At 40.5% G+C, this 25,772-nt stretch overlaps 1 protein-coding gene across 4 annotated transcripts; it reads left to right on the top strand.

The window, feature by feature from the left end:
• On the top strand, positions 1-25,340 carry SPARCL1 (SPARC like 1). 4 transcript variants are annotated; one of them, XM_067557147.1, is made up of 13 exons: positions 2,442-2,626; positions 7,155-7,236; positions 9,073-9,139; positions 9,263-9,316; positions 10,265-10,447; positions 13,276-14,499; positions 15,748-15,817; positions 16,595-16,713; positions 17,340-17,460; positions 19,045-19,181; positions 21,022-21,170; positions 21,864-22,012; positions 24,420-25,340. In XM_067557147.1, the coding sequence occupies exons 3-13, from the start codon at positions 9,086-9,088 to the stop codon at positions 24,446-24,448; spliced, it is 2,289 nt and encodes a 762-aa protein (XP_067413248.1). In that variant the 5' UTR covers positions 2,442-2,626; positions 7,155-7,236; positions 9,073-9,085; the 3' UTR covers positions 24,449-25,340. The 4 variants fall into 4 exon arrangements, with proteins under 4 accessions (XP_067413249.1, XP_067413248.1, XP_067413247.1 ...); XM_067557148.1 differs by lacking the exons at positions 2,442-2,626; positions 7,155-7,236 and adding an exon at positions 1-40; XM_067557146.1 differs by lacking the exon at positions 7,155-7,236.
• The last annotated feature ends 432 nt before the right edge of the window (positions 25,341-25,772 follow it).

Below are 25,772 nucleotides of genomic sequence, written 5' to 3'. Positions count from 1 at the left end.
TGTTACTGAATAAATTCTGGACTTGGCTACATCAGTCAAGGTAAATTTTACTACATTTACTACATGTATCTTCTCTGATTGTATGTATTGGTCTATAGCCTTTGGGGATACGTAAGGTAGATGCTAGTGGGATAACTGCTTTCTTAAAAACAATGCTAAACATATTTCTTTTCACAATTTGAACAGGGAAACACATTGATAATGCAACTTTTTTTTTTTTCATTTTTATCTTTCTTCCACTTCTGTCAAGTGTCCAAAATGCCTTGTCTAGTAAAGAGATTATTTTGGAAGAAATTTAAATATACCAGGCCTGATTCTGATGCAACTTACTTTGGGTCTACAGTAGTGTAATTTCACTGGAATTGCTCCTGATTTACATAGGTGCATGTGAGATCAGAATCAAGCTCAATAATTGAGAACTGAGAACTTTTTGGGGGTGGCTTGAAATACATGATGTATGTTTCATGGAACAACAGAAATGAAAAGGGATTAACAAATTACTGCTGAATCATTACAGGAACCAACAGTTACAGAGGATGATCCATGAAGGTATTGTTTGTAAGTTTTCTTGATTAACAGCTTGCTCTGTTATACTATCACAGAGACAATGTAGTTATGGCAACAACTTAGAAACCAGTGAACAATCTTTTGCTCCTCCAGATTTATGAGAATCGCCAACTGAATTTTTTAATCTTCTTTTTATATAGATCCAAACTCCCTCTCTCCTTCCCTTTCTTTCCACTTTCCTACCTTCTTGTAGACACACACACCTTATTCCCACTGCATTCACAGAACACTGAGGAAAATTATGAACGGAAGATAGAGAGGTCAAGGTTTAATGTTTATTGCTCTCTATACAACTATCAACCCTGGTTTGATGTGCTGGCATCTAGAATCCTCCACATTTTATTTCTTCTAAGGACAAAGATCAACCTGCACTGAGGTCACCAGTGATAATTTCTTAGCACAGCTTTATGGCAGTTGGTTAGTAAGGGATGTTGCAGAAAATACTGCATCCCTCCTACTCCTCACCATCCCACCAAAGAAGCTAAATATGTCAGCATTGTATCATGGCTGAGTTCTACTGGCCCAGAGCCCAGGAACTCTGAATAGTCATATTGATTCAAAGCAACTCAGCAGAATTAAACTAATTCTCTTCCCCCTCCTATGGGTCTTTATTTATAGATGTTTCCTTTAGTTTATGTTTAGATAATTAGGGCTTGATCCTACTGCCACGGAAGTCAATGGCAAAACATCCGGTCATACAGAGTTGGACCATATTATATATTACTATAAATCACAAAAAATGGAAGCATTTTTCTGCATGTATCAAAAGTTTCCAGTTCATCAGTTGTTACCCACCAGGAGGACCTATTTCTCTGCTGCTATAGTTACTTTAATTTACAGATCTTTTGTAATATCTTTCATCTAATCCTTTGGACACTTCATTATATGTTTTGTGAAATGCTTGGAATCTTTATGGACTATTTGTTCTGATGATAAATGAAAATGTTCTGGAATTTCATGGGGGGTGCTGATATTTATAGCTGAGTGCCATTGAATAAAGAGTCCTGGACTTTTATACTTTTTGAGGTGATCCTCCTGTTGAGAGCACTGAGATTCCCACATATAATCCTCCCCTTGAGGCCCCGTGTTATTTCTACCATGTTGCAGGCAAATCTCATGCCCCATGTAAATGCTGTGGGGTTCATGAATAAGCTCACATCCTCCCCTTTAGGCCCCCACTGCTGACAGGCACAGAATTGCAGGAGACTGCCCCTCACACCTCCCTTTGGTGGCCACTCCCCCCTGGTAACTTCCCCAGACTCCCTTCCCGGGTCTTCTGTAGCTCAGCTCTCCAGCCAATTCATGCAACAGTTCAGGCCCTTTGTGGGCTTCAGCTTTAAGCTAAAAATGGCCCTCCGGGAGTCAACTACAATTCTTCCCCATTACTAGGGCATTGACCCCATCTCTCCCCCCATGCCCCAGTTTTTTCCTGCTGGGAGCCCTATTACTATTTAAGCTGGCCTTCCACCCCTACGGGCTTCTACATTATTTTGTTTGCTCCTCCCAGACCCTAGCTCAGGGACCCTCTCCCTCTCTAGGCCCCCACTACAGGCATTAACCCTACTCTTGTAGCTCTACTGTCAAGGCCACAGTGAATTCCAAACTAGTGGATCTTCCTCTAAGCCCTTTCTAAGAAGTAGAAACCATCTCTTCCTTCTCCTACCCTTCCCCGTCCCCTGACTTCCCAGCTCTATGTAAGCAATGCTGGCCTTACTCCACCAGCACAGCTGGGGTCAGTCTTTCTAATTAAGCCCCATTACACTCAGCTGGGGTCACTAATTAGCCTCATGTTGCCAGCTCATCAGCTAGGCTGTGGGATAGATGCTAAGTCATGGGTATGGCTGTGGCCAGGTTATTTGGAAGGGCTAGCCAGTATGCACTGCAGCAGGGAGTAGATGGAATGAAGTTGCTATGTAATTCTCCTGCCCTTGCTGCTGTAAACAATGCTGAATAGCAACCAAATCCCAGGGGCCCTAAGTAAGATTCAGCTTTGACCAGAGATGAGGTTCGTGTAATGATATTTCATTTGGATTTCTCAAGCTGCACTACCTCCTTCAAGGTAGGACCCATGAGCTGAGGAACATTTTGTTTTCCTTTATTGATTTAGGGGGATACTCCTGTAAAGAATTTACCATGTTTCCCAGACTCAAACTTCAGGTCCTTTTTCAACTGGGGAAAAAGTCTGTTTTGGGGGCTCTGCCCCAGCAGAGTTTGAGGCTAGAAACACCATAAAAAATGTCAAGTACAAATTAAGTGAGGCTGTTCCAGAATATGATGCACATTGTTGTTGTTGTCGTCATCGTTGTGTTTATTTGCCAAAATGTTGTGGGCACTTTACAGAGACATTAAATGACAAGGATCCTGCCTCAAAGAGCGTAGACCAAGAGCCTCCAAGATATTTAGGTAGTTAACTCCCAGTAAAATTAATGGGAGTTATGTGCCTAAATGCCTGTGAGGACTGGGTCTTACAGTTTAACATGCTGATACTGCAAAGGTTTATGCATATGCTTAATTTTATATGCATCACTATTAGCCTGCTCTCAGGGTGTAAAATTAACCACATGCATAAGACTACAGCATTAAGGCTTAAAGACCCAGTCCTGCAAAGATTTATATACATGAATATACTCATGTGGCTAATCCCATTGACCACTCATGAGTAAAGTCACTAGTATGCATAAATATTTGCAGGATCAGCCCCTAAGCTTAGATATGATGAGACAATCAGGTGAGAAATGGTAAATGGGGAAGAAGTGAGGTTGAATAAGAATTCAGATAGTAAGTTCATGCTGGAAATCAGTTCGGTATATACATGTATAAATGTGGGGGGTGGTTTTTTACAGATAGATAGATAACTCATGCTGACGTGCCATGATTTCCTTGGCCTGCTTTCACTTTGTTGTTCCTATTAATATTGTGTTATGATTGTTTGTATTGTTGTAACAATTGTTTAGATTTAAGGAGGAAAGCCCAAAATGTCTTCCCTTTTCAGAGACCAGGAAGGGTTTTCTCCACACCACAGGCGGAGGTTTTGTTACTACTTCATTTTGCTAGTCCAAAAATGTTAGCTGTTTACTCCGTTGTGCATAGCAAGGGTTCACTGTAATCATAGCAATGAAAGACCATAAAGGGAGAGTTCCATGGCAGCTTAGGAAAGTAACTCTTATATTAAAACTTGCTTTTGGAGATAAAGTCTGTAGTGTTGTCCTTGCCCATTTTTCTACCATTGTGCAAGTTCTTGTGCACACTGCATGGTAACAAAGGACATGAGACAAATAATTCTTAAGTGGAAAAAGTTGATACAAAAATACTTACCTGATTATCAGTCCCAGTAAAATCTCGGTGGCATTTAAAAGATCATATCAGAATGGAAAATTTAAAAGAACTATTTTTAAGAGAGCACTAAAGATAGACTATAGAAATAGAGATGACCCATTTTCACTGGGAGAAGGAGAGTTCTTGTGAATTTTTAATATATAATTTAATTTTCAGTGTTTATGCTCATTATATTCCTCTCAGTTTGGACAACAAAAATGTCAGCTTCCCCTTTCTTTAGAGTCAGCCTTTTGTCGATTTCACTTACAAATTTTTCTGCACTAGTGCAATGCTGCAACATTTGGGTTGCAAACACTACAAGGGAATGTTTTTTAAATTGTTCCTCCTGGAATATATTTTTTTAAGGAAATATTTCTGTTGGTCTTAAGTTTTACAAAAACCTGTTTTTAGAACATCTACATGAGGTACCAAATTTGAAATGACAGTGACCCTTATCGCTCATCAGGGGAAAGTCATTTAGAAGTTCTGTCGCACAGCACAAGAACCTGGAAGTCTTTAGTTTATGACATTATAACAGATTGATCATCCAATGAATGTGATTATTTCTTTAATGTACACTGCAGTCGTCATGAAATTAATGTGGTGTAACATAAAGAATTACAGCCCCAAGCCAGCAAAGCACTTAAGCACGTGCTTACAGTTACAGTTTGACTGAACTGGAGCTTTAGTGCAGAATTAATATCATGCAAGATTCTCATGTACCTTACTCTGCAGCCACAATGGTTTCAGTGGAACCATTTGAGCAGGAAGATACCACTGAAACCCACCTCAACTTCAGTGTAACCAAATGTTTGTAAGATTGTGCTCCAATGAGAACCCTGCATTTTTTTTAAATCAGCCTGACACTAGGATGATCATTTCAGTTCCCACATATTGTCCAAGGCCCAAATCCTCATTCAGGGCTCATGAGCAACAGGAAAGATGTGCTTCCACTGCACAGAAGTCCCAAACCAAAGAGTCATCAGAACAGGGGTGTTCACCTGCCTGCATGGCCCAGAGCTACGCTCCTCATGGGGTCTCTATCTGTGGAAGTGCAGAAAGGACTTCTGGGACAGGACAGGCCAAGGATTTGAAGTTACACAGGTCCATTGGCTATGTCTCCCAAGTACTAGGAGATGCAGTGACTGCTGAGGCTAATACATGGGATACATAGCAGCTAACGAGCAGCTCCATTCATGCTTCATAGTCTCACACAGGCAGTGAGGATTTAGTCCTAAAGCAGTATGAATGGAGTTTAGTGGAACAACTCTGTAAGGATAAACACTGATTAACAAGCAGGTGGGGTCAAAGAACACTGGCCCTTACAGCACAATGAAGAAAGGAAAGAAATAGGTCTTGATTCATTTAAGTACTTAAGAATGTAAGTAATCTCTTTGACTCGTGCTAAAGTGCCTTGTTGAGCTGGGGCCTTATTTTACATCTACTACATCATTAATAGTAAAGTAGCTTGTGCACTAGTTTTTGCATTTTGCACTAGTTTATAAATCTGCTACATTAGTTTATTCTCTGATGTAGTCAATTTAATCCCCGAATATCACAACTGGGATCTATTTTTCCATCACTGTTGTATGTAGGAACATGAAGTTGTTAGGCATATAATCTAAACTGAAAAATTACAGCAAGTAAAGGCAAGTATAACTTGTTTCTGAATGTAGTGAAGTCAGTGCGATAAATTATCAGTTGGTAAAATCCAGTCCTATTGGCCTCTTTCTGTTTGCTGTCTCACGTCTTTTCATGTCCCGAACAGCAGATTGGACAGATGATTGAAATGTTTTTCCATCCCACAAATATAAATTAGATGTTGGATTTCAGTATTGTATAGACTACTCTGAGAATTTCTGTATGTGTAAAAGGGTTGTTGTCAGCACTACAATACAATGAAACTAGATGTTAAAATTACAGCTGCTCCACATACATAATCCCAATAGGTCAATGAAAAACACAGAACCTACCACATTGTATTCAACTACCAGGGTAACATTGTAGTTACTATTATGGAATTCATTACCACTACTTCCCTATAAAGGGCCAGTCCTTTCAGCTGGAGTAACTCAATATAGCTCCATTGATGTCTATAGAACCATGCTGATTTTCAGCAAGGTGCTAGAGATTTAAAAAGCCTGGGGTAAAAATTAAAAAGTACTTAGAAGCCTTTTTTTCCCCCATTTTCAAGAGTAACTCAAAGAATTTAGCAGCCTAACACCCATTGGCATTCTATGATACTTAAAGTTTGTGGTGTAGACCAGTTTTTTTCTGGCATATCTGTCAGTCAGGGGGGTGATGAGGTGTGATCTCTCCAGCAGAACCCTGAGAAGAGCTGCACTTCTGCTGGTATAACTTATTTCGTTTGCGGGGACCTGGAATAACCTATGCCAGCAAAAGCACAGTTTTGCTGATGCAAATTGAGTCCATATTAGGAATGCTTTGCTGGCTCAGTATGCCAGATGAGCTATACAGGCAAAGCACTCCTAGTGTACACCAGGCCTCATTCTCCTAAGTGCCTGAGTCACTTCTGAAAAGTTTACAGCTGATGCAGAAACTAAGGACCTAATCCACTGCCCCTAAAGTAAGAGGTAAAGCTCCCATTTACTTCTACGGACTTTGGATTGGACCCTAAACAAGAACTGCCTCCAAAAGGTAAAGCTGTACATGATGGTATCCAAGGCATATGACTGCCTGTGCCCAGTGAGCTGCTGTCTCCTCTTGTCTATCACGTAAGACTTAGCTAGAAGTCCTTTGATTCAGAGGGCAGGTTTCACAGCTTAAAGTGATCCAATTCATAATAATTTTTATATATTGAATAACAAGAGTAATTCTCACTCTGGGACTTGTTTACTGGTTAAGAGCCAGGAAATAGGAAACATTTCAAATTTATCTGTCATGTAGGCAGCACATCCACACCCCAAACTGTAACATTCACATGGAAGACCTGTTACTCCAACAGTATGACTTCCCTTTTGTTTTCTTCCTTAGGGCTTGATGCCAACAAGTCCCTTTGGCCCTCATCCAACAAAGCACTTAAGCATATACTTAATTTTAAGCACTTCAGGGGAATTGTTTAGGTGCTGCAAAGTTAAGCACTTAAATACTTTATTGGATCAGGGTGAGAGGTCTCAGCATATTACACCATCCAGCTCTTAGGGCCTAATACAAAGCCTGCTGATGCTGATGGAAATGCTTCTAATCACATCAGTAGTTTCTGGATGAGACCATAGTACATTATACTAAGATGATCTTCATTCCTTGTTTAGGTAGCTGTTGTGACAGGACACTCTGTGGTTATGAAGACAGCAACCCCCACTCCCAGTTGTTGCCTTTCCTTTGTCAATAAGCGTCAGTATTAATATTATCGATGTTTGCAATAGCTGTTGTTATGGTTGTGGAATTTATCAGGTGGTTTCTGTGGGTCAGCTATTAACTGTCACCTGTATTTATTGCACAATGGGATTCATGTTGTAGGCATGAAATACCATGGGATAATACTACGTACAGCAGGGAGATCCAAAATATACAGGTGGAGATCTAATCCAGCCCTGGCCATCTTCCCCTGTAACTGTAGGGGAAGGACAACTTGACCAACTAGATATTTTTGTTGTTGGTGAATTTACAAAGGCAAATAATATTTGCCCTTCTTTAGTGTCTTCATTTTGGAAGGGATATTAAACCTCATGCTTCAGGATTTAAGCCAATCTCCAGATTGCTCTTGTGTTCTGGCAAGCTGCCAAAGTGACCCTCAGTACAACAGAATTTGGACAACTCTGACCTAACGCAATAGCTTCCACATACAGATCTGTTAGGAATCTTACATGCTTTCCCTTGTGCTCTCTGTTTTATTCTATTTGTCTCTACTGAGTGCACCTTAAAAAGCTAACCCTGGAAGCTAGAGAGACAATTGAAGCTCTTTACTATGCTACACTACAACTGGAGCCTAACTGTGCCGTGGGAAGGAGAGGTTTGCATCGTTAATGGCACATGTACAGGAAGTGGTTTTTTGTTCTGCATAAACTAAGAAAAATGTTGATATTAAGGAATTAAAAACATCAGAACACAAAAACAACTTCCAACATCTATCCCTTCTGCTGCTCTGTTTGTGTAGTGGCTAGGATGCTTTTGCAGACCCTCCTACCAAAATAAATTCAATGATCAATTGAGCTATTGTTTCCTCAGTGTATGCACTAGCTACCAGAACAGAGGCTTGCCTGGAATTCTTCCTTCAGGTCTTTGATGTTTTTTTCTAAGAACTGGAGAACAAATGCCTTGATGAATAACATTCTTATGCTATGCACTGAGTCTCAGAAGCTTATTGTAGTTGACATTCCCAACCTTTCAGACTGAGAGTACAGCCAGTTTGTTCAAGTGCCAGTGAGTTCAACCAGCAAATTGAGACGCTGTTTGGTTTAATTAAAAATAGGGTGATCCATGCTCCATTTATACAGATAATGGAAAAAAGTGGGTGGGGAGAAACAAAGAAATGTGGTGTAGGGGAGGAGGGATGGGAGAAAAAAGAGAAGTTACGAAGAAAAGTAGCCAGGGGAAAGAAGAAATGTGAGGACATGAAAGGAAAGCCTAAGAAGAGCATATAAAAATAAAGTAACAAGAATAAGAGAAGGGAAAATAATATACAAGACAAAAGAAACAAAATAGAAAATACCGTGTCCTCAGAGGGTTATTTGCACAGAAGTAGCTACACACATACAAACTGCCACTGTAGAGACACTACACAGGTATAAGATTTGGGTTCTATATGTGCATCTTACCTTGACAAGCAAAAGAATGAGCTAGCTGTCTCTGTTGTGCTTACACGTTGACATTAGCATAAAGCAAGGAAAGTTTCCCATGATGTGAGCATTAGAGCTGGGCAGGAAATAGTTCTCCCACCCTGCAGAACGTTTTGAGATTTCGAAAAAGAAATTATTCTGCATTGGAACAAAACCAAGACCTTTCACAGTTTTTCATGAACAGTGAGAGCAAGACACCCCAACCCAGGAAGGGGGATGGGAGGGGGAGAGAGAGCAGAATTGCCAATCATATGTGTTCAGGCACTCATCTGGGATGTTGCAGACCCATGTTCAAGTCCCAGGTCTGAATTAAGCTTTTTTTTCCAGTAGTGTTTTCTGAAAGAAAAGCCTCCAAATCCCAACATTCTAGAGTTTATTATTGTCCTTTTAGAGATCTGGAAAACATGAAGACTGTGACTTTCTTCATTTGCTTCGTGGGATCAGCTTTTGCTATTCCAGTAAGTTCTCTTCATTCTGTCACTCACCAGGCATTTGAATTTTCATGTATTGAGGGCACTGTGCTCTAGTGTCTGTCAAAGATGTTGTTTATATGCAGGTTTTAATCCCATTTTCTATTCTAGACCTACCCCTTAACGTACAAACTCGGAATCCGTGGGCAGAAAAATTCAGAGAAGGTATTTGTTTCCTCTTCTTTAAGCACCAGCCCACCATATAATACTGAGTTCCAATACATGAAACACATTGCTGTATATGTATTTGTTCACAGGTTTATTTAGGTTCCCTCATGTGAATTACTATGAAACTCCTTACCATGCACATGTCATTCAGTCAATGGCAGAAAAGCATGCTCTGTACAGAGTCCAAAGATCCCAACAAGATCTCTCGGGCATCCTAACAGCTGTCTTCACAGAATCTGGAGATATTCCCACAACTCATTTAATAAATGTAAACATTATATCTGTGTATTTATTTTAGGAAATAGTGGGTCAAACCAAGGGTCCAATCCTGGTTACCTTACCCACACCCCACCAGTAAAAATAGCAGGATTTGATCCCAACTGAGGAACTATTATATAAACAATCACATAGTGAAAAGTCTCAAACATATGGTAACATTACCGTACATGAAAATGTAATTTGGATCTAACGTAGCTTTTATTGCTCATTGTTCATATTTGAAACAGGTATGTTTAATCTAAGAAAGGCAGAACACTGCTGTTGAGCTCGACCCTCATCTAGTGTAAGTTTACACCACTTGAAAATCTGTCTCCTGTTTTTGTATTTAGAGATGGGCCCAAACCAGACCTCTTTCTCTTACTCCCCCACCGTCTGAACTTTGGTCGTTCAGAAAAAAAGGAGCCTGGAGTCAAACTAATTATGATGTTTTGCAAAAACAAAACCCAACCAAAGTTTTGTAGAACCAAATGCAAAATCCAGCCTCCCTCTACCTACCTTTTGTTATCATGAGTTACATCCTGCTCCTAACGTGTTTCAGGGTAAGTTACATACCATTGCACATGGTGGTGAATTGTTTTACCGGTTATAAGGGGTTCAAGGAAGAAGCACTATTTCATAGTCAAAGTATCAATCAGCACAATTTATAGTTCAACCAATTTTTTTCAGATACATTTCAGGCTCATGCCAGACAATTCCCAGTCTGCAGCTGTCTCCAAGAAACAACATATAGAGAAGACGTCTGCAGCAGGACAAAATATTGAAGTACCAATGCTGGATGATTCACTAGTTGCAAGCGAATATGCAACATTTATAGAAAGTCAGCTGCCCTCCCATGGTAGCCAATTACAGGTACATTTTTCTAAATCAGCTGTTTGTTTTCACATAAAACAAGGTTACTTACCAGTAACTGATGTTCTTCGAGATTTGTTGCTCATGTCCATTCCACTATAGGTGTGTGCACGCCTCCATGCACAGCTACTGGAACTTTTTTCCTCTTAGCAGATCCCGTAGGGCCAGCTCTGGCGCCCCCTGGAGTCCCGCGCACATGCCACAGTGTGTGAGGCACTGCCAGTCCTACGCCCCCTCAGTCCCTTCTTTCCGCCAACGCCGGCGGCAGGGCAGGATGTGGGTTGTGGAATGGACATGAGCAACACATCTTGAAGAACATCAGTTACTGGTAAGTAATCTTGTTTTCTTCTTTGAGTGATTGCTCATGTCCATTCCACTATAGGTGACTAACAAGCAGTACCTTGGAGGTGGGCCGGAGTTAGCGGTGAGCTGCCTGCAGCCCAGTTCTGCTGAAGCTCACTACTTCCCGCACCTTGGACAGAGGCATGATGGGACGTGAATTTATTAGTGTCATCTGCAAACTTGCTGAGGGTGCAATCTACCCCATCTTCCAGATCATTAATGAAGATGTTGAGCAAAACCGGCCCCAGGACTGACTCCTGGGGCACTCCGCTTGTTACCGGCTGCCAGCTAGACATGGAGCCATTGATCACTACCTGTTGAGCCTGATGATCTAGCCAGCTCTCTACCCATTTTATAGTCCATTCATCCAACACATACTTCTTTAACTTGCTGATAAGAATACTGTGGGAGACTGTATCAAAAGCTTTGCTAAAGTCAAGGTATATCACATCCACTGCCTTTCCTACATCCACAGAGCCAGTCACCTCTTCATAGAAGGCAATCAGGTTGGTCAGGCATGACTTGCCCTTGGTGAATTCATGTTGACTGTTCCTGATCACCTTCCTCTCTTCCAAGTGCCTTAAAATGGATTCCTTGAGGACCTGCTCCATGATTTTTCCAGGGATTGAGGTGAGATGACCGGTCAGTAGTTCCGTGGATCCTCTTTCTTTCCGTTCTTGACCAGTCATCAAGGACCTCCCACGATTGCCACAAGCTTTAAAAAATAATAGCCAATGGCTCTGAAATCACATCAGCCAACTCCCTCAGCACCCTCACATGCATTGCATCTGGCCCCATGGACTTATGTATGTCCAGTCTTTCTAAATAATCCTGAACCTGTTCCTTCAGCACTGAGGGATGTTCACCTCCTCCCCATTCTGTGCTGCCCAGTGCAGTAGTCTGGGAGCTGACCTTGTCTGTGAAGACAGAGGCAAAAAAGGCATTGGCTACCTCAGCTTTCTCCACATCCTCTGTCACTATGTTGCCTCCCCCATTCTGTAAGGGGCCCACACTTTCCCTAATCTTCCTCTTGTTCGTAACATACCTGTAGAAACCTTTCTTGTTTCCCTTCCTGTCCCTTGCTAGCTGCAACTCCAATTGCGCTTTGGCCATCCTGATTTCATTCCTGCATGTTCGAGCAGTATTTTTATAATCCTCCCTAGTCATCTGACCAAGCTTCCACTTCTTGTAAGCTTCTTTTCTGTGTTTAAGCTCACCAAAGACTTCTTTGTTAAGCCAAGCTGGGCGCCTAACATATTTGCTATTCTTTCTGCACAGCGGGATGGTTTGTTCCTGTGCCTTCAATAAGGTTTCTTTAAAATACAGCCAGCTTTCTTGGATTCCTTTCCCCCTCATATTAGCCTCCCAGGGGATCCTGTCCATCAGTCTGCTTTTCTGAAGTCCATGATCCGTACCCTGCTGTTCTCCTTTTTTCCTTTTGTCAGGATCCTGAACTCGACCATCTCATGGTCACTGCTGCCTATGTTGCCACTTCTACTTCACCCACCAAATCTTCCCTGTTTGTGAGCAGCAGGTCAAAAGGAGCACGGCCCCTGTAGGGATTGGAATTGGAAGTAACTGACATTTTAAACTTCCATTGTGGCCTTCTCTCAGCTCCTTCCTTTCCCTGACTAGTAGGCAGGCAATAGGAGATGGATGGGATCCTTAAACCATACTTGTTTCATCTTTAAAAGTCCAATGTTGGTTCAGTTTAATGGAGAGTAAAAGCTCTTACCTTGAACCATTCCTCCTGCTCCAACTTCATAGCCTTGGGTCCCACACTTACCTGAGACTTGATTCTGCCTCACTGAGGTTAACAGTTTTGCCATTGTCTTCCTAGGGTGTAGGATCAGCCACTTAATGCACCCTGAGATGCTCATGGCTGGTTTTGGTAAGGTATTGCTTTTGCCATCAAATCAGAAGGGACTCTTGCTTAATTCAGCTAGGAAGCAGAGTTGTATCAGCATCCTACAGGAGAGATATGGTGATTTTGAAATAATAAGGTACAGTTCATTGCCCAGGAAGATACCTAGTCAAGTATTTTAATCCTCTCTTCCCAACCCTCCTCTTGAGCATTTTTTCCAAAGCTATCATTGCTAGCACAATATTTATCTTCTAGGATAACTGATAATTACTGCTGACAAATGTTAGCCACCTGTATTTGCAAACATAGGCACCTAGGCTGAAATTTCCAAAGGAGCCTAAATGAGCTAGGCATCCAATTCCTATCAAATCTCAGAAGAATTTACGTGTCTAACTCCATTAGATTCCTTTGCAAATCCCAGCCCTAAACAAAAGTGGGTTAATTGTCAAACTTGCTGAGCACCCACAAACTCCCCTGATGCCACAGGGAGTTTCACTAATTTATGCATTGATACATTTCATCATATGTATTAACCAAGTGAAAATAGCATATTAAATATTGACTTGGAAATAGTCATAAAATGAACTATTCTGTTCAATAAACCTGCATTTTTCTTTGGAAGGTTCAAGATACTTCTTCTGAAGCGTCAAAGAAGAAAAACAAAGAGTCTGAGCAGTATCTGAAGGGCAATGATGATTTACTCTCAGTTCAGGGCAGCAGTGACGGGGAGGAGCAGACATTGATGATGGATGATGAAGACAAGGATGAGCGCAAGACAGTTAACAGTCAGGAAAGAAACAGTAGTGAGCATCCACTGAAAAGTAGTCTAGGGAGTATTAACTTCCTTGCTCAGAACACTGGTCCAACCCTGTCTTCTGACAATCAGGAGAGTGACTTTGAGAGAAGCAACCACCGTCAATCTAACTATGAGCATTATCAGTTCAAGAGTGATGTTGAGCATAGCAACATGGCGAGCCAAGATCAGGATGATCAGGAAAACCCAGGACAGGATCTCACTATTGGTCAGGAACAGGACACATGGAAATACAATAAAAATCCTGTTGGACTATTTGAAAACAGTGAAGGTAATGAGGAGGAGGAGGAGACGACAGAGGAGTGGGATGAAACTAGCTACAGAGACAGGAGGCAAAAAGCCCATGTAAAAATTCAAGAGGATCTGTATAGAAGTGAGCCGAATGAAGATGGGAGCCACTCTGATGAAATGCTGAGAGATGCCGGTCAGCCCCTCCAGATAACTAAGAGACAGGATGAGGAATTTGAGGATGCTGACCAAAAAGAAGAAGGTGAGGAGGAGGAGAATACTCCAGCACAGTCTCATAAAGGAGAAGAGGTGACTAGCTCAACAAAAAGTACCGAACAAGATCAGAATGATGAACAGCAAAGCCAGGAGGATGAAGATAGGTTCCAAGATAGTAACCAGAGCATTAGTGACCACAAGGAAGAGGTGAAAAGACTGAATCCACAAGAAGCTGCTGCATATATTGAGGCCAGCAATGTTGATGACAACAGTCATGATAACACTGATGATGATTCTAATGATGCTGCCAGTGATGAAGATGATTTCAACAAAAACCAGAAGGAAGCAGCATACCACAAGGTTGAACGAATTCAAAGTAATGATCATGGAAGCATCAGCATTGAGGAGCAGGGGGAAGGAAAGGATGAAGATAAAATAGAGGATGACCAAAATGTCAACATTAAACACCTCACTTACTATGAGCAAGATTATTACAGCCATGAGACCGCCAGTTCTGAGAGCGAAGAACATGAGGAAATGACCAGCCTTGTGCAAAGGAGTGTGAACACAATGGAACCTGAAGATAATGTAAGTGCCTTGAAAAAATATGGGTGATAGAAAAGTAAACCTGTGACCAAACTTAACTCCAAGAGAGTTCACAAATTACATAAACAGGATCTTTATCCAAATCTTCCTATTGATTGAAAGGATATAGTTCATCCTAATTTATTTATCACACAATAAGCAATCTTCAGTGTGAATATTTAATTTAATGATCTGATTGGACTAGTGGTACCAGAACACTCTAAGTTCGCGTGTTTCAATGTTTTTTGAGAGCCAGGTCTTCATCTTGAACATAGATTGGTATCCTAGCTGAAATTCACTATACAACACCTTCTTGTAAAATGTTTGCTCTTTGAGTGAGGAGTAATCCAATGTCCTAAAAAATAAAACACAGCTGTTTATTATATATTACATGTGGCTGTGAGAGATAATGATTCTCTGCTGTCCCTTTCTAATGACTCTGTGAATACCTTGCAGTTTTTGTTGTTCATAGTTTATTTCAAGGTTAAACTGTCCTCCTATTATATTTAAACAATCATTCATTTTCCCTTTTCCCTGGTGTCTGCAGCGTAAGAGCATAGCTGATACACTGCAAATTTTTATTACTGGTGAACTCTATAATACAGTTGTATTAATCTATAAAGGACGATATGGTCTAAACAAGAAAATATTATACAGTAATTGTAACATTTTTATTTTAAAATATTATACTTTATGTAAATTAGATAGAGCCCCTCAGCTCCTGACAAGTTGTATTGTGGCCCTTGGTGTCACAAAGTTTGGGCAGCTCTGGTATAGACTTAGAGCCAGACTTTTCACTGATTTACAGCTAGTGGAGTACCATTGACTTTCTGAGTTTATATCAGGTATAAGTCAGCACAGAATTTGGCCCAGTAATGTGCATGCATAGTGACTTAGGTCCCAATTCAGCCATCATTAAGCAAAGCAGGTAAGCATGTATTTAAGTGCTTTGTTGATAGGTTGGACTTAAGCACATGCCTAAACCCTTTGCTGAATTGGGGCTTTAGTGTTTTTACACTCAATCTTCTCTGAAAACAGAGCTACCTCAGACTATAGAGGTAGGGATCATCCTTTCATGTATTTAGGAAAAAGGAAATATTGACTGTATTGTTTTCACCACTGAACCAGATTTTGCCCTTACATCAAGTCAGTGAAGTTGCACATTTGTAACTCAGGGCAAATGTTGGTTGTGTGTGTTTGTCATTCAAGAGTTTTATTACAGCTTCTACTTTCATTTTTGTGATTGTAAAGGTTAAGATGACAGGCAGCTCATATAATGAGGATGAAAGTTCCAGTGATAGCAGCGTGAAGGTTCTTCTCAGTGAGTGATCTATCTGCAAAGCAATTAGAACACTACTAACACTAAGAAGCTGTGAGATTTGCTGTTGTGGATTTTTTGTTTTGTTTTCATGATGTGATTTCACATGACTGAATTTTGTTTGCACTTGAACCTATATTACAGAGTTGTGCACAAAGAAGAATCTGTTCTGCATGCTCTTGGATTTATTTAAGTGTTCAAAGAATTGTAAAACCAGTAAAATAAGTTGCAGACAGAACTCTTGCTTTTTGTGACATCTGTATAAAAGTTGGAGTTACTTCACACTGAAATATATCCTCTTGGGGGAGGATGTGATCTTAGTATGATTTAAATTATGGAAGGGCAAAATGGTTTGGATTCAACAAGAACAAATATGAAATTTGACCATAAACAAATACTGAATCTGAATCTAAACATTTTTCTTTCTTTCTTTTTCATGTTTCTCCACTTCTTGACTTGGGCTGGGATGGGAAGTAGAAATATCAAATTACTGAGAAAGAGGCTTTTTTTGGGGGGGGGAGGTGCTTCCAGTCCAGTGGAAACCAGGAAATACTAAATCTTGTTCTAATGAGATTTCTTGATTAAAGAGATTCAACTGTGTTTTGATAAACTTTGGATAAGCACTCAAATATTTGGGTGATTATCTGAACTGAGCTTTGGCCTATTTTGAGGTTTGCCCAACTCTGGTTTAAATACAATTGTCAGTTACATTTGGCTCGAATACTCAGTTCAGCCCTATTGTCCTTTTGTTCTAACAGGCTTTTCTGATATTTTTGCTAGATCCTTGTAGGAACTTCCACTGTAAAAGAGGAAAGGTCTGCCAAACAGATGAACAAGAAAAACTTAGTTGTGTTTGCCAAGATCCGGATACATGCCCTCCAGCTAAAGAACATGAGCACGTGAGTATTCCATGAAGTACCCAGGCACAGGAAGAACTAACTACAGCACTTGCCTGATAACCCCAATCCACTGACATTCATTAGTGCAATTCTACCCTAAGGAACTTGTGAATGGCTCCCAATTATTTTAATAATTGCACACCAAGAGAGAATTTACTCAAAACATTCTTGAGTGCTATTTGATGGAATTATAGAACTATCCATTCACTACTTTAATAAAAACAATTACAATCTCTCAGCAATAACTCTACAGCTACTCCATTACATTAAAAGTTGCACTTGCCTCTGAGGTTTTAGCACGCACGCACGCACGCACACTCACACACACACTGAACACTATTTGTAACGTTTCCAACAAAGGTGTTATGCAGTTACTACATTATTGCCACAAAATTATATCCAAAATGCTTAGAATTGGGTGCCTAAAGTTAGGTACCAAATCCCCATTTAGATGCATAAATAAAAGGGATGGTTTTCAGAAGTTCTAAGCACCCATTTCTATGAGCACTCTCATGTCATTGGCCCATGTGTTTTATTTGGGAGTCATTACATTATACATTCATTTTCATATGATCTGACAGTGTTGGTGAATAGACTTTTTTTTTTTTTTTTTTTTGGCTATCTAGGTTTGTGGCACTGATAATAAGACCTACGATGGCACATGTCAGCTCTTCAGTACTAAGTGTAAATTTGAAGGGACAAAAATGGGACACCAGCTGCACATGGACTATATGGGAACTTGCAAATGTAAGGATCTATTTATTTATAAGTATGTAATCTACCTATGTATAAAGAGTCCATCATCTTAATATCTAGGCACTAGTCATAGGCTCCTGTCTCATACCCATCTTCTGTATCAGTTCCCTCCAATTAAAAAGTTCAAAATCCTAAAAAGGTCCATTTTCTCTAATATGTTGCATAAAAGCACTGGCTACCTTTGTGGTTCAAGCACTTTTCTAACTGCGATGTGCCTTGGACCCTCCTCCATCCCAGTTACCCTCTCTGGCTCTTTCTGCCCATCTAAAGTGCTTATTCTAATATCTGAGCACCTCACAGTTGTTAATCTATTTATCCTCACAACACCTCTGTGTGGTAGAGAAGTATTATCATCACCATTTTACAGATGGGAACCTGAGGCACAAAGAGACTGATTAGATTCACAAAGGAACGCAGGCATGGTGAGGCTGAACATCATCATGCTTATCTTCTAAGCACCTAGAAAAACACAAGGATGCACAAAACCTGAGTTAGGCGCCTAGGCTTCCTATACAATGAATGGAGAGAGACTAACATCTTAAAATGGGATTCACAAAAGCCAGAGTACTAGACAACTCCTCGCCTGAGCTAGGCAAAGGGGAGGTACCAAGCCAAAGGGTGTGTGCTAAGCTCCGCCCCCTTTCAGCGATAGGCATCCAAATTTGAGCTGCCTCCCTGTTTGGGATTCTCAGCTGCAAACCCTCTTTTGGTGTTTGGCATCTGTTTTTTTTAGTCGGGGGAGGTTCTCCTTATAACTTTTAGCCCAGTAGTTAGGATACTCACAAATAGGTGGGAGACGACTAGTTCATGCTTCAAAGGGGGAGAAGGAATTTTATCTAGGGTTTGCCAGCCTTCAGGTGAGTGCCCCAGCCACTGGGCTCTGGGATATTCTGATGCGGGGCTCCCTCCGTCTCTCCTGTTGAAGCTATTCCACTTTGGAGCAGAGGGACTGGATCCTGGCTCTCCCATGTGAGTGCTCTAACCACCAGAATACACCGTCATGCCCACTGTTATTTTTAGCCATGCCAGCTAGAGTAAAGCTAGTGCAGGTATGTCTACCCAAGCTACAATCCCCTCCAATCTCCATGTAGACATACCCTCTGACTCCAGTCCTATAAACACTATGTCATGCTCAACTTCAGTCATATGAGTAGTCCTCTGAATAGGTCCTATGAAGTCAATGGGACTACTCAATGCTTAAAATTAAGCATGTGTTTATGCATTTGCAGAATTAGGGCAAAGTTTAAAGGCAAAAATACTTATTAGTGCAATTCTGTGCTCATAATTATTTTAGTGGCAGTTGAATTCACGTAGACACGTAAGTAACTGGCTTGCATAGATAATCAGGGATTTGGGCATCCAAGTAACCTCGTATGTGACTGCAAATAACTGAAAGCATAAAATTGCAATGGCAGTTATTTGCGTCCCAAATTTTACATCACAAAAATAGACACCAGTTTAAGGTTGAGCTGAAAATTTGGCTGTAAGACACAAACTTTGCTTGGAGATACTTGAATCTGGGGACTTAATGCACCTCTTGATAGTGCAACTAGAATCCTTTGCGGTTTCGAACAGACATCCCTCCTTGCACTGATTATGAAGTGGATCAGTTCCCTCTCCGGATGAGAGACTGGCTCAAGAACATACTCATGCAGCTCTATGAACGTGATCTGGACAGGTCTGGATTTCTATCTGACAAACAGAGGAGTAAAGTGAGTAATTAGTCTCAAATAAACCATAGCTGCATGTAGATCTCTAGAATTGGGGAAAATGTGTGTGATGTGTAATTTACTTAATAAACATTGTCCCTTTTTTCTGTTAGTGAAATGTCTACAAACAGATTGGGATTTTTTGTGAATAATTCTTAGTCTGTAGATTGGTTGTGTGAAGTTCTTTGTGAGTATTCAGAATGTGAGCTGTATGTTTTCATTAGACACACAGGTTACATGATACATTTCTGTTCCCCAACTAGATAACTGTAACTCTTCAAAGCTGATTTCTGGTGCAAATTCTCACTTTTACAAGTTTAAAATCTGCGTTCCATGAGTAATCCCCAATATCTGCATAAATTTGCTCTTTCCAAAGAAATTCCTGCCATGATACTTGGAGAAAGTGAACAGAAAAGAGAGGGCAAACGCAAACAATCAATGCAAAAATTCATTTAAAATTAGATTGAATAATTATGGGAAATTGTTTGCAGTACTCATCCAGATCTATACACTAATAATCTACAATTAAACAACCAGTATTCAATATTGGTATGTTTGAGAGCTATGAAACCTCAAGGTGCTATTGACATTCATTGTTAGTTGAAATAGCTCTCTCCCTCTCTAACAATCCTGTATAATTGCATTACTATTATTCTGGCATTTCATACCACTTGAGGTTACAATGGATTAGTATGGGGTAAGGATGTTATCCCAGTGGATCTATTCCTGTTCTATTAATAATATCATTGCACCATCTTCTGGCAGGTCAGTGATTTATGTGACAAGTGTTGATGGTCACAATCTAGTTCCTAGTGGATAGGTGTCATCATCACCAAAAGTGCCACCATAATTGGCTGGCAGGCTCAGTGGAGAAGTCAGGGACTGAACCAGCATGAAGACTGAGCTAAATGTGTTTGCTCCTGCAAGATGATAAACATCTCTTGCAAAGTGTTGCGGAGCACCTGCAATGTTGAATGAAAATGGGAAATACTCCAGACATTGTTGGATTCGGCTCTGAAACCATGGAGACTGTGGCCAGATTCTCAAATGCACTGACCACAGCCACTTTGTGTTGCTCAAGAGTTGCGAAGTGGACAGATTCTGGTCTAAGCTAGCCAGTGGATGATTCCTGTTGCATAGGGGAACTCTTCACTGGCATACAACTGAAAAGATTGGCAGAGCCAATTCTTGTGCCAGCTGTCGCATAGGGGATGTGTCATGGGAGGAAAGAGAGTAGCAGAGACTTGCCATTGCTGAGCTCTGCTATGCCTATTCACCACTAAATTACAGACCTTATACAGGTAAGATAAGTTAGTTCAAGCCCCCAGTTGTTCCAACCTGATCCTTGCACTCTCTTCCCCTTCTTTCCCACCTCCACACGTACATGCAGACTGTGTAAAGCTTCCATAGATGAGCAGTCAGATTCCCTGGCACCAGGGAATCTTATGCCAGAGGCTAACCTAGCACCCAGCAGCTCCAATATCAGGATGGCAGTAATGTGATGTACAGCCAATTTACTTCCCACCAATGCCTCTGTCCTGCACTGAGCACACATCACAGCTGGACCTGAAGCTCAGGTGCTACGATTTCATGTTCAGCTCAGATAAGTATCTAAAGCTGCACTGAAATACCCAAACTGCTTATGTCTGCAGAAATGTGCTGGTAAAGTGTTAGGACAGGCTTTTGAGTGCAGTTTCCAGCAGCTCCACTTCCAGCCCCAAACACTGCAAAAATAACTTTCTCATGACGTTTCAATGAAGATACAGATGAATAAGACTGCATGCATGTTATTCAGACTAGTACTTCTCTCGCTAAATAACAACCCACTCCTTTACTGGTGTAGGTCAAGAGAATCTACCAGAATGAAAAACGTCTGATGGCTGGAGATCATCCAGTTGAGCTTCTGTTACATGACTTTGAGAAGAACTATCACATGTATGTGTACCCAGTGCACTGGCAGTTTAACCTGCTTGATCTGCACCCGGCGGACAGGTAGAAATTCTGTGTGTTCAGTTCTGATTAGTTTTTTAAGTCATCATGATTATTTTACTTCTCTAAGTCTTTCAAAAAGTGCAGCTGTTCTCAGTAGCGTACAGACTGGGCCAGATTCTCAGCTGGTGTAAATTGGCCTCTCAATATTGACTTCTGTGGAGCTTGCAAATGGGATCCTTCCCCGTACAGACGTCCTCTGTCTGATGCTTGTCTGCTTTTACAAGGACACAGGGTCTAAGCATGTGTCCTTGTAAAAGCAGACAAGCATCAGACAGAGGACGTCTGTACGGGGAAGGATCCCATTTGCAAGCTCCACAGAAGTCAATATTGAGAGGATTTCATAATGGATTTCATAATATAGCTCCTTTTTTAATTATAGGATTTCACAGCAAATATTAAGGAATGAATCTTGGAAAAAAACCCACCCAGCTCATCTGGTTTGGGTGTTAGTGAGGCTGTGAGATCAAGGGAGTATCCATGCTGGTTAGTCACCAGTGACTTAGAACTGACTTATCTGTAGTTACAAAGCTTACCTGAACAGAATTATCACAATATTAACTATCTTAATGAACTTCTGTATCTTTAATATTGGATATGTTTCTTATTATTTCCTTGTAACCTTGACATTTTTCACTGACCCTGATTTCTTACCTCCAGAAACAGAGATCATATAATACCTCTATTTCATTTCAGGTTATTGACGCATTCAGAGCTTGCTCCTTTGCGAGCTTCTCTAGTTCCCCTGGAACACTGCATAACTCGTTTTTTCCAGGAGTGCGATGATGACAAGGATAAGCATGTCTCTTTGATGGAGTGGTGCCATTGTTTTGGAATTAAAGAAGGTAAAGCCATAAGGTTGAAAGGCAGATGGGTAGGGAGAATTGTTCCCATGGAGACTAGGCAGAGAGTATCTTTGTGGGTTCCAAAATCATGCAAGAGTTCTTAAATTTTCCACCAGGAATAATTTCCAATTTATTTTTCAGTGTGTGAAATATCGAATCACATACACAGTAACTTCGGTCGTGCCATGCATGCAAGATCAGAGCAGAAGCTCTATACGTCTATATACAGACTATAGGTCAAAATCTTACTGACTTCAGGTTTGTACCTATGCAAACAAGAGAATTTGCCTTTTAATGGTGCTGTTCACCCCAGTGCCCCACTCTTTAGGTTCCAGTCCAATAGTGGAGGCCTGCTGAGGCACTCCTTGTTTTAATATCTGTATTTTGGTTATCTGCAGTTGGTGGCAGTCAGGCTAAACATTTGGATGCTCACGGCCTGATTCTCCACTCACAATTTCTCTCTTGTTTTACACTGGTCCATTGACCTCCTGATTCACACTGAGGTAAGTGAGAGGAGAATCAGCCCTACAGATCTGGTGCTCCATAACACAACAGCATGGCTCACTTTGCACATAATGTCTTGTTAGTATCATCTTCATCCCCATATAACTCTCTAGGAAACCAATCAAACAATGTTCAGTCAAAAAAACCCTCCTCATTTTGGACCCTGCCTATTTTCTCCTGCCATGGTATTGCACACCATCCTTTTGAAACCATTGACAATATAGTTACTGTTTCATGTCCCTTACCTACAGTTTGGTGTCTCATCTTTTTTTATGGAAGGGTTTTCCAAAACACTATTTGTTGTTTCTTTCTAAATAAGAATAATGGGTTTGTCTGAATTATGAATAACTTCCATTTAGAAGTTTTCAGAGACCAAGCCACCTGAGCGTCAGTCTTAAAATACAGACAGCTTAAGAAACTCAGACCTTTTTGGCCAGATCCCACATTAGACAGAGATAGGCAGCAGGATGCAAAGATCAGAAAATAAAAGGTGATCTGGAAACTTTGCCACCTCCTGTCTCCACTTCAAAATATGGAAGTCATTTTAAAAAAAAAAAAATACTAAAAGTAGCAGTAAGATGCATATATTTAAAAAACAAAAAAGAGAGAAAACAACCAAACCTCTTTTCAGCAATAGCACTTTATGTTGCATAGGATAATCAGGGTCCGATTTTAAAACTTGTCACAGACAGGGTCCCAAGCTTTGGGCCATGTCCTCAATTCTTATTGCAGCTGCTTTGTGCTGTTCCAGAAAGCTGGGGGTTCCCTTCTGTCATAGGGAACTCCCCATGTGAAATAAAGCCAGTGTAGATGGTCCTATTCCACCCCCCTTTCCATGCAGGGGGCATTCCAGTCCATGTCCTGGAATGGTGAGAGGAGTGACTGGGGTGCCTTGTACTTTGGCAATCCCCAGCTGGGAAACAGCCTCAATCCTGTGGGTGTAATTTACAGAAGCCCCGAGACTGCTCTAAGTTTTATACAGTGGACCATTTCAGTCCCAAGTCAGTCCTAGGATTGAGGGAGAAGAAAGTCAGAGCCAACTTCCCCCCCTTCCTCAGTCCTATATTGAGTGAAACTCAGCAGGACTCCGGGTCTTTTCTTCAACACCTTCTGTGTATGATCAATGCAGGTTGATTGTTTTGGTCAAGTCTCAGAAAAAGCATTGTATAGTATTAATGTCATATCTTCTATGACTTCCTATTCTTGCAGGGAGAGGGATTTATACAAGTCTTTTCTACTGCTGCTACTTTGATCATATTATGCTAAGAAGCCACTGCTGTCTGGAACAGTAACCAGTTAAGCAGGAATAGTAATGGTATAGACTATTCATCATTTACTATATGACAGCAGGATTTCTGTTACAAAGAAGAAAATATCAGGGATTGAACACATTTGTTCATACCCCTTTTTTTAAAACCTCCCTGTTTTTAAAAGTCTTATTGAGAGCTGGTTTTGAGCAGAGATTTATTTATTAACACTCACAGATTTTCTGTTCTTAAGATTTTAGCAGCTCTTTCAATTACACCATCTGCCAACCATAGCACTGAGCACCGGGGGTAGAGATGGAGATAGTAAAGGCGTAATAGTCAATGGCATGTGCTATTACTAATGGCTCTATTTGTTCTTTGTTGGTTTTGGTGTCCTTAGTGATTTTAAAAAGACAGGAGATGGCTATTGAACAACAAACACATTGGGAATGCATTGCATAATGAGAGTTTGATTAGAGAGGATCTGGTATGTGTTTGTATATAGATGTGAATAATAGTCCAGCAATTGAGTCTTCTGAAACTTTAGAAAGAAAGTGGTCACTAGCTAATGATAACCCATTCATGATATAATCGTGTCTTTTTCATATTAAAGGTTCAATCAAGATGGTAACATTTTTTCTTTCTCTATTTCGCAGAAGACATAGATGAAAACCTCCTATTCTGACCTTAGCGGAATAGTGTCCTACACCCTGTTCTCATGCCAGACAAATCTGTGAAGCCATTCTATTTCCATGATACTGTTAGATTAACATTTGAGCAGACAGCTTATATAAAGTTTTTTTGAACATTGACGGGGTTACTCCCGAATAAAACAAACAAACAATAAATAAAAATTCTAAATCAGTTGACAGAAGCAGAATTTAAGAACTTCTCACGTGACATATCTAAATGTTTGTTTCCTGCCTGTATTTTAACTATCCATAATATCTCTATACACAATAGAAAGAATTGTACACATGATAGAATTGTTCAGAATACTGTTCTTCAAGTGGACATATATAGTGTGGATTGTGTTGTATGCTGCAGAAAACTAGAAATAGGAGAACTTTATTGTTGATTTAGTGTATTGCCAGTTTCTTAACATTCTAATAAAGAAAGCATGAAATAAAAAAGTATATGTGGATTCACCACCTTTTGAAAACCTTGCTTAAAAAAAGGCATCAGCACAAATGTTTAATGCACATATTTTAAACTAATCAGGAGGTGAGAAGACAAAATACAGCATGCATGATGTCTCAAGTAACCTCTTTAAAAGCATCATGTCACCAGCACTTTAACTTCCATACTTAAAAGTTCACCACCCTGCTAGATAATCTACCAGTTTGTGTCCGTACTATATGTTATCTCGTGATATTTATTAATCTTAGTCAAAGAAATGTCAGCAGCCTTTAGTGGGGTTTTTATTCTCCCTGAGGCACTGATTCTGCACAGAGAGATCTGCACAGGTTGTTCATGAATCCATGTGGAATCAGTGGAGTTCTGCATAAGATCAAGGGTTTGTGCATATGAAATTGTTTGTAGCATTGGGATTTTATATTCTTCCTTCTCCTCTCTCCCCCACCACCACTCCCTTCCACCTTCAAATTCAATAAAAAGAGGCAAGCATTTAATCTAAACAGTTTTTTTTCAGTAATCATGAGAGAAGACCTCAGGAGGGGGTGTTTGAATCCAGTTACAGCTAGGCTGTATCTTGGATGTTTCCAAAGGGCAATAAGAAAATAGTCGTCTTCTCCTTTGGGATCTGGTCTAGAATCAATAGCATAGAAGCTGATTGTGAGTGCGGATTCAAATCCAGCTCCATTTACTTTGCTACTTCAATAGGCTTGGAGATTTCTCATCACTACTTATTAATAACTTCTGTCAATGGCACTTTCTATTTTCCAACCATTGTACCACCATGAACTAAACATATAATTCTGTTTTTACCTTGGGTGTCAATTTCAAAAGCACCTATATGATTTAGAAGTTTAAGTCATCAAAAGTCCATG

The sequence above is a fragment of the Emydura macquarii genome, unplaced genomic scaffold (assembly GCF_026122565.2).
Source record: "Emydura macquarii macquarii isolate MOO-44397 ecotype Brisbane River unplaced genomic scaffold, CSIRO-AGI_Emac_v2 contig_1790, whole genome shotgun sequence".
Lineage (NCBI taxonomy): Eukaryota > Metazoa > Chordata > Testudines > Chelidae > Emydura > Emydura macquarii.
This window is presented reverse-complemented; position numbering and strand designations above follow the sequence as displayed.